The sequence below is a fragment of the Cervus canadensis genome, chromosome 24 (assembly GCF_019320065.1).
Source record: "Cervus canadensis isolate Bull #8, Minnesota chromosome 24, ASM1932006v1, whole genome shotgun sequence".
Taxonomy (NCBI): domain Eukaryota; kingdom Metazoa; phylum Chordata; class Mammalia; order Artiodactyla; family Cervidae; genus Cervus; species Cervus canadensis.
Window position 1 is genome coordinate 11,140,897 of NC_057409.1, and position 16,651 is coordinate 11,157,547.

Here is a 16,651-nt window from a genome sequence, read left to right on the forward strand (position 1 = left end):
GTAGGTTGCCATTTCCTCCTCCAGGGGATCCTGCATTGGCAGGCAGATTACCAGTGAGCCACATGGGAAGTCCAGTGATAGCTGGTTACATGACCCCAGCTTGATATAAATGGGTAAAGTAATTTAGCAGGGTGTCGAAGACACTGGTCACTAACCTCTCTTGAGCCACGCTCTGTCATGGGGTGTTGAAAAGATTAAATGAGATGATAGGTTGTAAAACACTTAGGACAAGGCCTGGCTCATTGTCAAGGCCCAATAAATAGCAGCTATTAGAATAATTGAGCCTGTGAGATAGACAAGGCAGGGACTCCTACTTCCACTGGACTGAAAGCAAACAGAATCAGAGAGGTCAGGTGGTTTATTTAGCAGACATTTGGTAGAATCTGGCCTAGAACCCAAGGTTCCTGTCCCCATAACTGTTGCTCCTTTTTGCCGCCAGGGTGAAGGTTTGCATTGTCGTAGGAGAGGGAACAGGCTTGGTGGGGAGTTTCTTGGCCACCCTCGACCCTCACAAGGGTAGAGTTCCCGGTGCCCTTATATGGTCCCTGAGTGATTAGTCTTGACTCAGCAGCTGGACCTCATTCCTCACTGTCAGCCTTCAGTTTACAGGCCATTAACTGCAGCCCTCCTGGGGGCTGGGCCAGATGGGCCTCCTCATCCCCCACCCCCCACTCTCTTTCTCTCTCTCTCTCTCTCTCTCTCACACACACACACACACACACTCCCTAAGTGTGTACCATTAGCACTCAGTTCTATAAGCCACTTGCTGTGTGACCTTGGACAAGTGCTATTCCTCTCTGGGCCTGCTTCTGCCATCTGTACCATGGAAGTCCTTGGGTCCATTTGTGGCTGGTGGTCCTGCCAGCCTGATGTCCTGTGGACCCACTCTGTCTGTGGACCCCAGCCCCTTTCTCAGGCTCCAAGTCCACTGGATGGGTCCTCAGATTCCGGAATCCCAAGAGGTCCTGGGAGTCCCCTGGGCCAGCCTCAGCCCTGTATCTTAATCCCATAACATCCCCAAGGTGCTCATCCAGCTTGAGCCCACACTCCAGGAGAAGGGAGCTTATCCCATCCCCTCTTATCTGTGGACAAGTGTGGCAGTCAGAACGCTTTTGACATGAAGCTGAGATCCGCCTCCTTGGCCCTAGCTCTGACCCCGGACTCCCACGTGTTTCTGCCCTATGAGTGCGCCAAATGTTTGAACCATTTTGTGCTAAATGCTTTCCACACCATGGCCCATTTGATCCTCACAACAACCCTATGAGTTTAGATACTGTTGTTAGTCCCACTATATGGAAACTGGTAGAGGTCGAACAATTTGCCCAGGCCACATCACACAGTTAGCAGGGCCTGAGTCCTACTCTTAACACATGCTCTCTAAGTCAGTCTTAGCACTACTGTCCCCACTGGAGCTACTTTGTAAATGTGTGCAGTGTTTTCAGTTATCATCATGACAGACATTTAGTGGGCTTGAGCTAAATTCTATCATTATATCACTGCTCCCCACCGGCACAGAGGCTGATAAAGGGGCTGGGAGAGAATATAGAAAGCAGACCTCCTTGGTTAGGGCCAGTTTGCTGGGGTCTTGAAGGATGAGTAGGAGTTCACCAAGTGCAGAAAGTGATGGAGGACATGGCAGGGAGAAGAATCGAAAAGGCCAGGAGGAGGCAGCGGGGCTTGACTAGGCCGAGAAGGGTGGGCGGGCAGGGAGACGAGGTCCTTAGGCCCAGCAGCCCCTCACCCACCGTCTTTCCTTGTTTCCCTGGCTCAGACGGGGCAGTGGTGTGCATGCTCCAGTTTCCCAGCCCCAGCTGGTACTGGGACACGGTGACCAAGATCTGCGTGTTCCTCTTCGCCTTCGTCGTGCCCATACTGGTCATCACCGTGTGCTACGGCCTCATGCTGCTGCGCCTGCGCAGTGTGCGCCTGCTGTCGGGCTCCAAGGAGAAGGACCGCAGCCTGCGGCGCATCACCCGCATGGTGCTGGTGGTGGTGGGCGCCTTCGTGGTGTGCTGGGCCCCCATCCACATCTTCGTCATCGTCTGGACGCTGGTGGACATCGACCGCCGCGACCCGCTGGTGGTGGCCGCGCTGCACCTGTGCATCGCGCTCGGCTACGCCAACAGCAGCCTCAACCCCGTGCTCTACGCCTTCCTCGACGAGAACTTCAAGCGCTGCTTCCGCCAGCTCTGCCGCACGCCCTGCGGCCGCCCAGAGCCCGGCAGCTTCAGCCGCGCCCGCGAAGCCACGGCCCGCGAACGGGTCACCGCCTGCACCCCGCCCGACTGCCCCGGCGGTGGCGCCGCCGCCTGACCCGGGGCCGGCGGGCCCGCCGCGCGTCCCTCCGGAGGGACCCGGCGGTTAGGCGGAGTCCTAGTGGGGGCGGGGGCCACGACGCGAGTTGGGGCGGGCGGGGGCCGTGCGGTGGGCTGGATCGCTGGTCTGGGACGGGCGGGGAGTGGGCCGGACGGCGGGGCGATGCCTCTAGGCCGAGCTCAAGGTCAAAGGCTTTGGGTTGGGGCGGGGGGAGCTCGCTAGCCCAGGGGAGTGGACCTGTGGCTCTGGGATTAGGCCGCTAAATGGGGGCCCCTGCCACGAGATCTAGTTGGAGCTGGGTTGGCGGGAGTGGGAGTCTGGTTTGAGACCCGGCCCAGGACCAAGGAGGGCCAGTGCTGGGGACGGTGCAATCGAGCTTCAAGATCGGGCCCAGATGTGATGAGGAGGGGCCTCCTCTGGGGGTGAGTTGAAGGACAGGACCGTGAGACGGAGGCTCCAGCTCCGGATTGGCCTGGGAGAGAGAGCTCGGGTGCAAACAATGGGGCCGCAGCTTGGAGTCAAGTCCCAGCCCCCGAGTTCCAGAAAGGGGCGGGGCTCGCCGAGGTCCAGGCCCAATTTGCCATTTTTATGAACGAATAGAAAATAAACTAGAAACTATACAACTTTCTCTCCTCCACAGTCGTTTCCCTGGAAGGGGCAGGGAGGCGCAGCAACGAAGTGGAGCTTGAGATGGGACAGTGGAGGTGCAGGACCCGGTAGCAAGCAAGGCGGGCCTCAGCTGGGGCGGGGTCCCCACGGGGAGGAGCAGGAGGGCCTGCGAATCCCAAACCAATGCCAAAGGCTGGTGAGGGGGGTTGAGGCAAAGGGAGGGGGCTTCTACTTTGAAGTTAGGTCCTCAAGCCACAGGGAGGACACTTTGGGGGGTCCCCACGACCCTTGTTTCTCTGGCCCAGGTCCTGGAGGACACAGGGCCATGCCAATAGCTCCGTGAGTGTCGGAGGCCCCTGGCTCTGGGTTGGGGGTTGGGGGCCTCTTAAGCACCAGGGTGGCATTTTCCTTCTCTCAGACGCTGGCACCTTGATAAGAACCTCCAAGAAATCCTCTCTCCCTTCTCCCAACATCTGGCTATACCCAGTATGTCTGATGAGCTGCATCCCGGCTCTGGGACCTGACTTGGAAGGGACTGGGGGGAAGAAGGCTTTTGTAACGTCAGTGCCAGCATCAGTCTGTGTCCCCAGTCCCCACCCCCTGCGCACGCTGACCCCTTCAAGCTGCTGAGGGCAAGGTCCACCAGAGTTAGGCACAGTCGTTTTCCTTTTCACTTGGCATTTTATTCCGGCATCCCCAGATCTTTGCTTCCCCCTATATCAGGGTCTGGTCTGTTCTCTGTGTCCCCCACCCCAAGCTTCACCTCCACCATCCCCCCACCTCTCCCCTCTTTTCCCAACACCGCCTCTGTCACATACACCCTGACTCCCTATTGAAGCGGTGTGCTGACATCTTTGTAAAAACAAATTTAATTTTCTTCCCTTTTTGGGACAGATGGAAAGAAATTGACGTCTTTGTCTCAAACAGGGGAAAAAAAAAAAACAATATACCTCTTCTCTCTTTGACAGTCGTTTCCTTGCAACAAAAGCCTTTCTCCTCTCTGGGAGGCTGTCACTCCAGCAGGGGCTGAACTAGCATTCTGGGGGTTGGGGCTTAGGCACCAAGGTGGGCTTTGGGCACAAGAGGGGCAGGGATGCCCTTAGTGGGCAAAACATAGTCACCTTCTCAGGATGAGAAGCCCCAGACCTGAATGTCCTTCCTTCAGGAAGTGGCTCCACCAGTGTCCTGGAAGATGTGAGATCGTAGCCAGCACTCCGATCCAGGCTGCTAAGCTATCAAGGCCTGGGGTCCCAGTCCACCTGGATCATTGTTACCATCTAAATGGAGCTTGTGACTATAAAGATCTCTGTGTCTTAATGGGGTGGGGGGTTCAGCAAGGCAGGGAACACACTCTGGGACACTTATTATCATCACTTGGGACCCCTCCTGCTAGTGCCTTCTGGAGACGTATAGAAAGGGGACAATTTAGGAACCAGGGAAGACTCTTGAAGGAGGTGACATTGGAGCCAGAGCTCTTTATTCTCCTTGCAAAGATTGGGTCCCCACTCCAGATCCAGTCACTGCCATTTCCTGTGGCTGTCTGGACCTGCCTGCTTGTTGCCAATCCACATATATAATTTTGTCTTGGAGTCAGCAGGGGTCGGGTCCAGACCACGTGCATTTAAGGTAAAGCAAACATGTTGAAGTCTACTTCCTGTGCACACTGGGCACTGGGACTCAGAAGTGAGTCCGATATGACCCCATCCTCAGAAGATTCGAGCCTATGCTTGGACCAAAGCATAAATGAATCTTTGCAACTCAGTGTGATTCACGCGGGGTGACAGGGAGCCCCGGCATGGGTGGGGGTGTTGCAGGGAAGTGCCTGTTCTAGCTTTTTACTGAAACCCGTATTTGTAGCAATTCTGAGAAGGGTGGAAAGGGTCAGAGGGCCTTAAAGGATGACTAGGAGTTAGCCACCAAGAAGAGAGAGCAGTGTGTGCAAAAGCGTGGAATGATCAAGCGCTTGGTAAACCCAAGAAATTGTGTGCAGCTGAAGTGTGGGGCTCAGTCGAATGCTTCTGTGTGCTGGCCCCCAAGCCACGAGCTTGATGCCCATCATTTCTCTGGCCCATGACAGCCCAGTGGAGCAAGTAATCCTGTCTTTATTTTAAACAAGAAGTCAGGCTCAGAGAGGTCAAGCCACTTACTCCTAATTCACCGAGCCTATTCGTGGTAGCAGAACTCAAGTCAGAACTCCAGGGTCCAAGTTGCCAGTGAATTCCAGGCATCATTGAAGTATAAAAGCCTTAGTAGCTGGTATCCTGGGGTGAAGTTTTTGGAAACTTAAAACTAAATGGGAAAATCTGAGGGAAAAGGGCAATTTTCCGTGAACTTTTGTTCCTCCTGAAGCTCTCCAAATCTTCAAGCTTCAAAGTGTATTGTGCATGATGCATTTTAAAGCTCCAAATTGACAATGTAATTCTAGATCATCACCGGGCTCTCAAAGCGGTGGAGTAGGTCTGATTTTCTACAAAATTTCCACTCCTCTCTTTACAAGAGGTAGGAGGAAAGTTTTTGCTTCTGGTTTCAAAATGTCCTACAATTTCATATCTCTTCTTGTAATAGAAGTAGTGGTTAAAGCTGGGGTCAGAGCTAGGCTTTCCCTCTCTGTGCCTCAGTTTCCTCATCTGTAGAGTGGACTTCCTTCATGGGATTGTTGTAAGGATTTAATAAATTAATGTATGTACAGGACCCTGCACATGGGCTATTAGTGTGTGGAAAGTATCCATTATTACTCAAAAGTAGAGTTGCTGTGCAAGGTCAGAGCTGGAGACCCAGATGGGAAAGGAGGGGAGCTTTCAGGGGTAGTGATGAAGAGAGAAGAGATGGGGGACCCAGCCTGGGGATCCCCTGCTTTGTAGGCGCCACCATGGAGAGTGAGAAGCTGCCAGAGAGGAAGGAGGAGGATGGGGAGAATGTGCTACCATGGAAACCGGAGGAGGAGGGCGTTCCCAGGGGGAGGGAGTGATGGATAATGTCAAGTGTCATGTCAGAGAGGTTGGGTGGGGAGGGCAGGAGAGTGACGGGAGTAAACCGGAGCCTTCAGGTTCAGTCTTCGGCGTGGCCTGGAACCCTCAACAATGGATTCAGAAATCAGCTCTGATGCTAACTGTCTGGCTGTGTGACCTCAGTAAGGAATTTGCCCGCTCTGTACTTCTGTTTCCTCCTAGACTTAAGACAAGGGAATGAGTCAGCCTCTAATACGATGCTCAGTTTCTAATAAGTGTCCTGATTTTGATGGACTCTTGACCATTTCTAGCAGTATGATCTTAAGCAAGTTGCTTCACTTCCAAGTGCCCTCCCAAGTGCCCTCTCTGAAGGACAGAGAGAGCACACGAAAAGTGAAAGTGTTCATTGTTCAGTCATGCCCAACTCTTTTCAACCCCATGGACTGCAGTCCACTGGGCTCCTCTGTTCATGGACTTTTCCAGGCAAGGATACTGAAGTGGGTTGCCATTTCCTTTTCCGGGGGATCTTCCCGACCCAGGGATCAAACCTGGGTCTCCTACACTGCAGGCAGTTTCTTTACTGACTGAGCTACCAGGCTGCATAGTAGGCCTCCAAGCCAGGGTTCTCCTGTAATAAGAATGGGGGTGCCAGAGGCTGCTGTCTAGGGAGGTTTGCTTGGCTTGAAATTTGAGCTGTTCCCTAAGATGGAGAGGGGTCACCATGTCCTGAGAGGACTTGGAGGAGCAACAGTCCAGGTTGGGCATCTGCTGGGCCTCTGGCCCAAGACCAGCCCCTTGGTCATCAGCAGCAGATCCTCAGCCTGCCTTCCTACCTGGCAACTACTGCAGATCCAGGCTGGGAGCCAGCTCAGGGCCTCCAAAACCCCTAGGAAGTTGTCCCCCTGGATCCTGACTCCAGCACTCACATACAACACACACACACACATAACACTCACACACACACACCCTTTTCTCTTATCATTTATCGTCATCATTTCTTCCTTTATTTCATTTCTGGGCACTGTGCACATAGTACAGAGTCAGGGGAAGTGATGGGTGAGGAGTCTGTAGCAGGGGCTCGAATTGCAGGCTGGGTGGTTCTCGGGGCGGGCAGCTTGGAAATTCAGAATGGTAGCCAGAGGGGAGCTGACGCGGTCAGGATGGACCCCCTGATGGAGCAGAGCACTGGGCTCAGGGCTTGCTCAATCTCTGGTTCATCAGCGGCAGCTGCCACGAGCCCCACCTGTGAGCAGCTCTTCCCGGACACGGAGTGCCTTCGCATCCCCATCTCGGTGAGAGGCCAGTATCGTCACAACAGGTAATACAGACGGCACGTGGGGCCCTTCGTTGTTCTAGGCACTAGATATGGGGTGACACTTCATCTTCACAGCATAACTATGAACAGGCATTACTGTTACCCCTATTTTATAGGTGAGAAAACTGAGGCTCAGAGAGGGCAATGACTTGCCTAAGGCCACACAGCTGGTCCGTGGCTGGTCCAGCTAGAATGCTGTCTTGGGTCTGTCAAGTCCACTTCCTCTGCTTGCCTGACTCCCAAGCAGACACTCTGTGATTACACGAAGGAGTACTAGGGAGACCCTGGCGTCCAGCTCCCAAGTGTGAACAGCACACCCCCCACCCCGGCAGGCCCCGTGTCTCATCACCTGGGTGGCAGGGGCACCGGCCGGCGGCCGCCTGAGAAACTGCTGTGACTTCGGCAGTTGCTGCTCTCCCATCCAGTCCCCCCGCCTCAGAAGACTGCTTTGCTCTGTGCACTTGTGGACTGCCTGCCTTGTCTGTGCTGTGTGACCTCGGGAAGTCACTTCACTCCTGAACCCATTTCCTCCATGGTGGACGATGACGCTCCCCTGGTAAGAAGTTGTGGGGATTTACAAAGAAGCTATGAGTGAAGGACCTGTCTGTCTGGGTCACACGAGCGTTCCTGGCAACTGACCTGCAATGCACACAGTAGTTGTTCTGCCGAGTGGAGGAGAGAGGTGCTTGGCCTGCAGTAAGTGCTTAACATATGGAGCTTTTTAACATTATCTGATGTTCTTGTTTATCCCTGCTCCGACTCCGTCTCTGAACGCTGTAGGTTGGTCAGGAGCAAAGAACTTTCCTTTTTAGCCATCTGCCTGAGTTTGCGTTTCAGAAGGTGGGACAGCATGCATTGGAGAGGCAAACTTCAAGAAGATGTCTTCTCTCCAGGTACCTTCTACAGAGCTGTCCCCTTTGGTCCTTGCCGGGACTCAGAGACCCTAGATTGGGGCACAGCCTGGGAGGGAAGAAAGGTCCCCAGGTGGCACCGGCCTGGGCCTCCTGGCCTGCACGGTTGAATCATGGAGATGGTGTCCCTGGGGAGGTGTCAGTGCAGGTGACATCCATCCAGTGGGTCATCTTCTAGAATCTCCTCTTGAAATGAGTCCCAACCCAGTAGACAAGGAACATGGGTTTGACTCTCCATCTCCCACTTGCTGTGTGCCCCTGGGCAGGGCTCTGTCCCTCTCTGGGCCTCTGCACCATGGACATGGGTTGATGGATTCTGAGGGCACTGCCTTCCTGGGAGAGAAAGAGATGTTTCCCTCATGTTCCTCAATCCCAGAAACAGACATCTATTGGTAAAATGCCCTGGGCATTTGCCAGAGACTGGGAGAACCAGAGGCCCTCTAGGGGTCCAGTGTGTGTCACTGGAGTTGTCCCCCTTTGCGGGTGAGGGAGGCAGGCGTGTCAGAAATGAAGCTTGGCTCAGACACCTGGCTTTTGCCTCTCCCAGGTTCCATTTGGGGACCAAGGACCCAACTTTCTGTTTTCCCAATAAAGTGAGCCCTGTTCTCAGTGTCTGCAATCTCCGGCTGTTTCTTTTGCTCACCCCCGTGGTCCTCCCAAGAGGGGAGCCCAGTCTGTGGGGGGGATGACATAGACCTGCCCGCTCACAGAGGGAAAAGTACAGCCCCCGCCTCAGGACCTGACTCAGAGGGTGATGTGACCCTCTCCTGAAAAACCCCCTCTGGGACTTCCCTGGTGGCCCAGTGGTTAAGAATGCAGGGGACGTGGGTTCGATCCCTGGTCAGGGAACTAAGATCCCACATAACTCGGGGCAACTAGGCCCACCACAGCTACTGAGCCCGTGTCAAAAACTGATCTGATGGGAGAACCCCACTCAAGAGACAGCTGTAGCCACTTCCTAGCATGTGCCCCACCCCTTCCCCTCCAGATTGACTCCGCCTTCTTCCCTGTGGCCCACCCCCCTAATCTAAGGCCCGCATGCTCCTCAAGCCTGTTGGGGCTCCCACTCACCGCCCTCCCCCCCTCCCCCTCCCACCGGCCCTACAATGGGCCTGCCTTTGGTCATGAAAGTGAAAGTCCCTCATTCGTGTCTGACTCTTTATGACCCCGTGGACTACAGAGTCCATGGAATTCTCTAGGCCAGAATACTGGAGTGGGTGGCCTTTCCCTTCTCCAGGGGAATCTTCCCAACCCAGAGATCGAACCCAGGTCTCCCGCATTGCAGGCGGATATCTTTACCAGCTGAGCCACCAGGGAAGCCTTTGGTCATAGAAGACCCAAATCTCCTCTGCGCTCGTTCAAGGCAGTGCTGGGAGCAGGAGTCAGAGCCTGAAGCCTCAGAGAGCGTCCCCACCTCCTCAGGGTTCTCCTCAAATACATGCTGGCCCTGAGCTTACTGCCTAACTCTCTGGAAGGCGGACTTCCTGTCCCAGGACCTGCCTTCCCACCGTGTGAGACCAGGTCCTGAAGAAGGCATCAGGTCACAGAGCCCCTCTCCCCCTCAGGACAACCTTCCTTCCAAGCCCAGAGCCCTAGACCTGGGCTGCCCATCTGGGGCCTGCTGTGTCGAGGAGGTGAGGTCCAACACCGTGGGGAGACTGGGACCTCAGCCCCCACCCCAGCGGCAGACAGTGTGGGCAGCAATGGCGGCGGGGCTACCAGGCTGCTCCGGGGAGGAAGGGGGCTTGACTGCTTGGCTTCACTCTCCTCAGAGAACCTTCCAGAAGCCCTACAGCTCTGCCCAGAGCCAATTCTCCCTGAGGCTGGAAAGAACAGCTCTGAGGGTGTGTTGGGGTGGGGAGGGAAGAGGAGAGGGAAGCGCACACCAGAGCATTAGGTGTTTGAGTATGTGCACGCTAGAGATTTTCTTTCTTCACCGCTGTATATATGCCTTGAGGAAAAGCATATCTGCAGGACCACTCCAGGCATCTCTTTCCTCTTTTGTAAAATAGGAGAGCAGTTACCGTAACCAGGATTCTCTTCAGGACCCAACAAGACAGCAGCTGTCATGTAACGAGGGCACATTATTATTGATGGGGAAACACACTCTGCTTTTCACCTTCAATAGCTTCCAGTTGCCTGAAAAGTCCAGATGATTTCTTGTGCTCCTTCCCAGTGGAGGATGCCAGGAGCCTAAGTGGATTGAGCCACCACCTCAAACGCCCTTGGAGAGAGAGGGGGACCCTCTACAGGGACGGGGCTGCTGAGACCCAGCCCAGGGGTGGGCAGTTCTCAGAGAAATGGGGCAGGTGGCGCAGGCTCCTCTCAGGTGCCAACGTCATCACACTTCCAGGTCAGCGCCGCTTCCTCTGCCTCCAGGAAGGCTTCCTGGATTGCTCTCTGCTGACCCTTGGCCCTGCTGGGATATCTTGCAGCTGCTATACCCCCTCTGCCACCCCCGTGCTGAGCAGGACCTGCCCTTGCTCAGAAGGTGGCTGGGCCCCCACAGCATTGCCCAGACTCGAGAACCCAGCTGCTTCCTAACGGGGTGTGGGGAGAGGGAGGGAAATATGGCGGAAGGGAACACAGGCTTTTTTTTCCTTTCAGTGATGTTTACGGTCATTATAGAATGCTCACTATAGAGTCTGAGGATAAGCTTAAAAAGAAGGGGAAAACATCACCCATAGTTCCCCATTCTCTTAACATTTGAATATACTCCCTTTACCCAGGGGAGCCCCTGGGGGTCCACCGTGATTCTAGAACCCTCTGAAATGGAGTCTGCACTATTTGTCATTAAAAGACGCTTGCTTCTTGGAAGAAAAGCTATGACAAACCTAGACAGTGAATTAAAAAGAAGAGACGTAAAAAAAAAAAAAAAAAAGCAGAGACGTTACTTTGCCGACAAAGGTGTGTATAGTCAAAGCTATGGTTTTTCCAGCAGTCATGTATGGATGCGAGAGTTGGACCATAAAGAAGGTTGAGCGCTGAAGAATTGATGCTTTCAAATTGTGGTGCTGGAGAAGACTCTTGAGAGTCCCTTGGAGAGCAAGGAGATCAAACCAGTTAATCCTAAAGGAAGTCAAACTTGAAGATTAATTGGAAGGACTGATGCTGAAGCTGAAGCTTCAGTACTTTGGCCACCTAAGGTGAGGACCTGATTCATTAGAAGAGACTCTGATGCTGGGAAAGATTGAAGGCAGGAGGAGAAGGGGACGATGGAGGACGAGGTGGTTAGATGGCATCACCAACTTAATGGACATGAGTTTTAGTAAGCTCTGGGAGATGGTGAAGGACAGGGAAGCCTGGCGTGCTGCAGTCCATGGGGTTGCAAACAGCCAGACACAACTGAGTGACTGAACAACAACGACACTCTGTGTCAAGTGTGTGCTTTGCCATGGGATTCACTGGGTGTTCCAGAGATCCAGGACCCAGAAGGCTCAGAGGCTGTGCTGGGGTTTGGGGGGAGTCTACACATACCACACAGCCACTTGCAAATAGACCCACACTGACCTGAGGGCCACACACACACACCCACACACCCAAATGTGTGCCAAACACATTCCCCACACACACTCCTTCACACCGTCTGGTACCTTCTGTTCTCTCACCCAGACTCATTCCTGGCACCTGTGTATATATTGTTCACAAACACATGCACACAGGTGTTCATGATACAGGCATGCACATGCACTTCTTTATACACACACTTCCCACTGAGACACACACTCATTTACAGCAATGTGTTCACTGTATGAACACAGCCTGGCCTAGGAGAAATTTAGGAGTCCACAAGGAGACAACAGTTAGAACTGGACATGGAACAACACACTGGTTCCAAAGAGGAAAAGGAGTACGTCAAGGCTGTATATTGTCACCCTGCTTATTTAACTTATATGCAGAGTACATCATGAGAAACGCTGGGCTGGATGAAGCACAAGCTGGAATCAAGATTCCTGGGGGAAATATCAATAACCTCAGATATGCAGATGACACCACCCTTATGGCAGAAAGCAAAGAAGAACTAAAGAGCCTCTTGATGAAAGTGAAAGAGGAGAGTGAAAAAGTTGGCTTAAAAGTCAACATTCAGAAAACTAAGATCATGGCATCTGGTCCCATCACTTCATGGCAAATAGATGGAGAAACAGTGGAAACAGTGGCAGACTTTATTTTTTTGGGCTCCAAAAATCACTGCAGATGGTGATTGCAGCCATGAAATTAAAAGATGCTTCCTCCTTGGGAGAAAAGCTATGACCAACCTAGACAGCATATAAAAAGCAGAGGCGTTACTTTGCCAACAAAGGTCCATCTAGTGAAGGCTGTGGTTTTTCCAGCAGTCATGTATGGATGTGAGAGTTGGGCCATAAAGAAAGCTGAGTGCCAAAGAATTGATGCTTTTTAACTGTGGTGTTGGAGAAGACTCTTGAGAGTCCCTTGGACTGCAAGGAGATCCAACCAGTCCATCCTAAAGGAGATCAGTCCTGGGTGTTCATTGGAACAACTGATGTTGAAGCTGAAACTCCAATACTTTGGCCACCTCATGCGAAGAGCTGACTCATTTGAAAAGACCCTGATGCTGGGAAAGATTGAGGGCAGGAGAAGGGGATGACAGAGGATGAGATGGTTGGATGGCATCACTGACTCAATGGACATGAATTTGGGTGAACTCCGGGAGTTGGTGATGGACAGGGAGGCCTGGCGTGCTGCGGTTCATGGGGTCACAGAGTCCGACACGACTGAACGACTGAACTGAAGAAGGAGACAAGCTCATTTCCCGGACGCTTCTGCCACCTACTGGTCTTGTGTGGCATTAGCACCCTTATTTGGTCCCCACTCCATTCCCCTGTTGTGCTGTCCACAGCTGATCCACCTGGCAGCTCTCTCATCCCTGGAAGCTGTAGACTGGAACTGGTTCCTGAAAGAGGGTCTTGAATGAGGGGGGGCATTCTATTGGGAAATACTGGATGAGCATGGAGAACTATAACTGACTGACCATCCATTATATACCAGGCACTCTTATCCTTTCAAGTTATTACCTATTTTATTCTCTCTATTCCATGGGCCTTATGCAGGGCCTGGCACATGAAAAGTCATAATAAATATATAAAGTGAATAGTTAAAAACACCTTAAAGTGAGTATTTTTAACAAATGAGGAGCTGGAGGCTCAGAGAGGGAAAGTGACTTGCCCAAAGTAACACAACAGCTTTCTCTGATAGGATATTGCTCCAGAGAGAAAGAGAAGGAAGACACAACGAAGCTGAAATCTTTACTAAGATCTACAGGAAGTCCAGCCCAGATCCCAACCCCCAGAGGACCAGGGAAAACACCCAGAGATGGATGAGGTTAACCTGGAGGGATGATTTCCCCACCCAAGAAGATTCCCCTGAGCTGCTACCTCAAATCCAGTCATTCAACTAATATTTATCGTGTTACAGAGTGGCAGGCTCTGTGCTAAGACAGAGGATAAGCAGTGAGCAAACAGACAAAAGTCCAGTCTTTCTCCTTATTCAGCATGGGCTCCAAAAGGGCCCCTCTTCTTTGCTGTCCCACTCCCATGGCCCCTGGGGCCACTTTGAGCTTCTCTTCACCATCCTGGCTGTGCTGAGTGGAATCCAGAATGATACTGGAGGGAGATGTGAGTCAGGGGTGGGGAGGATGGTTCAGCCCTGACGGTCCAGTACTGAGACTGAGCAGAGACAGCCTGAAACCTGGACAGGCAGATCTAGTGCTACTGAACCAGGTTCATCTGCTTGACATGCGGCAAGTCAGATGCTGAGATGCAGAAGTTTGCAGCAGTTATTGTTGTTCAGTTGCTAAGTCATGTCTGAATCTTTGCGACCCCATGGACTGCAGCACACCAGGTTTCCCTGTCCTTCACTGTCTCCTGGAGTTTGCTCAAACTGGTCCATTAAGTTGGTGATGCCATCCAACCATCTCGTCCCCTGTCATCCCCTTCTCCTCCTGCCCTCAGTCTTTCTCAGCATCAGGGTCTTTTGCAGTGAGTCAGTCCTTTGCATCAGGTGGCCAAAGTATTGGAGTTTCATCTTCAGCATCAGTTTTTCCAATGAATATTCAGTGTTGATTTCCTTTACGATTGACTGGTTTGATCTCCTTGCTGTCCAAGGGACTCTCAAGAGTCTTCTCCAGCACCACAGTTCGAAAGCATTAGTTCTTCAGCGCTCAGCCTTCTTTATGGTCCAACCCTCACACCTGTACATGACTACTGGAAAAACCATAGCTTTGATGGACCTTTGTCAGCAAAGTAATGTCTCTGCTTTTTAGTATGCTGTTTGTCATAGCTTTTCTTCCAGGGAGCAAGGTCTTTTAATTTCATGGCACAGTCACCATCCATAGTGATTTTGGAGCTCAAAAAATATAAAATCTGCCACTATTTGCAGCAGAGAAAGGGTTTATTCACAAGGCAGCCAAGTGAGGAGACAGGAGAAGAAATCTCAGATCTATCTCCCTGAAGGGATATTTATGAGATAAAGAAGCAGGGTTTCAGCATTGGGAAAGGTGGTTGGAGGTAGGGAAAAGGTGAGGTAATCAGGGTCTGTGCAGGTGCATCTGAGTGACATGGCCTCTTTCTAGGACGTATGCTCAACAATGGAGGTGCTTAGCATGATCTGAGGGTGGAGTTTTTGGCTCTGTTGTCCAAAGGTCATTCATCAGAACTCTGTGCAGGCCCAGTTTTAGGGTGAGTGGTCTGACCCAGTCCTAGCCAGCTTGAACTGGACGGGAGCTTACTCCAAGCTCCTGGAAAACAACTTAAGCTCCTGTTACCGTAGTGACCCATATGTCAGAGGTGTTATCTATAGGGGTGATTAAGGAGTCAGAAAATAATTAAGTGAGCTTGGTCAGTGGAGGCAGGTTATAAGCAGAGGGGTTCCCCCCCCCAAACCATTCCCTTACCTGCTGTTCTGTAAGACAAGCCCAAGAATTTCTATTAGTTACCAGTTTCTGTTAACCCTATGCGGTATGGTTTCAGAACTTTTTAATCCTATGGGGTACAGTTTCACTAGGTTTGAACACATCCTTGGCTACTAACTTGTTCTGTGACCTTGGTCACATCTGTTATCCTTGCTAGGCCTCTGTTAAAACAAAGAACTTGATCTTAGTGGTTTCAACTCATAGTTTCTTAGAAGGGCTGGGGAAGGCCAAGCAAACAGAATTTCCATATCCTCTTACATCGCTTCACGCAGCACAGTCCTGCTTCTCTCTGTTTCTTACACTGAGCTTTTGTGGCTAAATGAGTTTGATAATTACTTGGACTCTTCCATCTTGAGGTTACTGCCAGGCCTGAAAATCTCGAGACTCAGTCTCCATCTTACCTGACCACCAGATTATGAGCTAGAGGAGGGCTGGGACTGGGTCTGAGTCCTTTTTTTGTCTCTCACCCTCCACCCCCCAGGCCTCGCTGAAGAGGAGGGCCTTAGGATGTCCATCTAGACTGACCACACGTGGATGACACCCTACGGACAGCGCTGCAGGGACTCAGACAACAACTCCGTACGGACCAAAGGCCTCCTGGGGAGGCGAGGGCAGCTGGAGAAGGCTTCCTGGGGCTTATAGCCTTGGGCCTCCAAGTCTGGAAACCAAATGAGGGTTGGATTGGATGGAACAGAGGATCCCCGAGAAGTCCTGGCTGGAGCAACCCAGCTGTTAGGATGTGGCCACACACAAGGTCCGTTGAGTATGGGCTCAGCTCCAGGTAGGCAGCTCTGGAGGACGTGGGTGAAGAGCCTGCCTGTGGGGTATGGCAGTGGGGCTGGGGTGAAGGGGACTGGTTGGGAGACACGAACCCAGCTCCTGCTCTGGCTTCAGAATTCCCGCATCTCCCATGGGCACCTAATACTTGACCCTGCCAGGCCTAGGGGTGGATTCACCACGTGGTTTATGTGTCAGTCAAGGCTTCACACTCGCATAGGTCCTTCCCTAGGAAGGACCCTGGCCTTATGTTCACAAGGTCATAAATGTCCATAAAATTTGCAAAAGTGAAATACACAAACCTTAGTTGGTTAAGAGCACTGTCTCTCTCCATTCTGACTTTCCCTTCTTCCCACTTGTGTCCTGCAGCCTTGAGTGGCTACATGCATGCGTACTAAGTCGCTTCCGTTGTGTTCGACTCTTTGCAACCCTATGGACCGTAGCCCGCCAGGCTCCTCTGTCCATGGGATTCTCCAGGCAAGAATATGGGAGTGGGTTGCCATGCACTCCTCCAGGGGATCTTCCCGACCCAGGGATCGAATCCATGTCTCTTATGTCTCCTGTATTGGCAGGCTGGTTCTTTACCACTAGCGCCACCTGGGAAGCCCTGAGTGGCTACAGGAATTTTTTATTTCTTTGTTGTTCAGTCACTAAATTATGTCAGACTCTTTGTGATCTCATGGACTGTATCATGCCAGGCTAGAGCTTTCTCAAATTCATGTCCACTGAGTTGGTGATGCCATCTAACCATCTCATCCTTTGTTGCCCCCTTCTCCTCCTGCCCTCAATCTTTCCCATCATCAGGGTCTTTTCCAATGAGTCTGCTCTTTGCATCAGATGGCCAAAC

The 16,651-nt window shown here is 52.3% G+C and overlaps 1 protein-coding gene across 5 annotated transcripts in view; it reads left to right on the forward strand.

Moving 5' to 3' along the window:
* The window catches only part of OPRD1 (opioid receptor delta 1), a 51,576-nt gene extending 35,574 nt beyond the window's left edge, over positions 1–16,002 (forward strand). For 4 of the 5 annotated variants that reach the window (XM_043445784.1, XM_043445785.1, XM_043445786.1 and 1 more), the window contains exon 3: positions 1,772–8,694. In XM_043445784.1, the coding sequence (XP_043301719.1) occupies positions 1,772–2,313 (542 nt within the window). In that variant the 3' untranslated portion in view covers positions 2,314–8,694. Of the gene's footprint in view, positions 1–1,771; positions 8,695–15,508 lie in introns of those variants that run through there. The other variant, XR_006265212.1, reaches the window with a different exon arrangement.
* Positions 16,003–16,651: the final 649 nt, after the last annotated feature.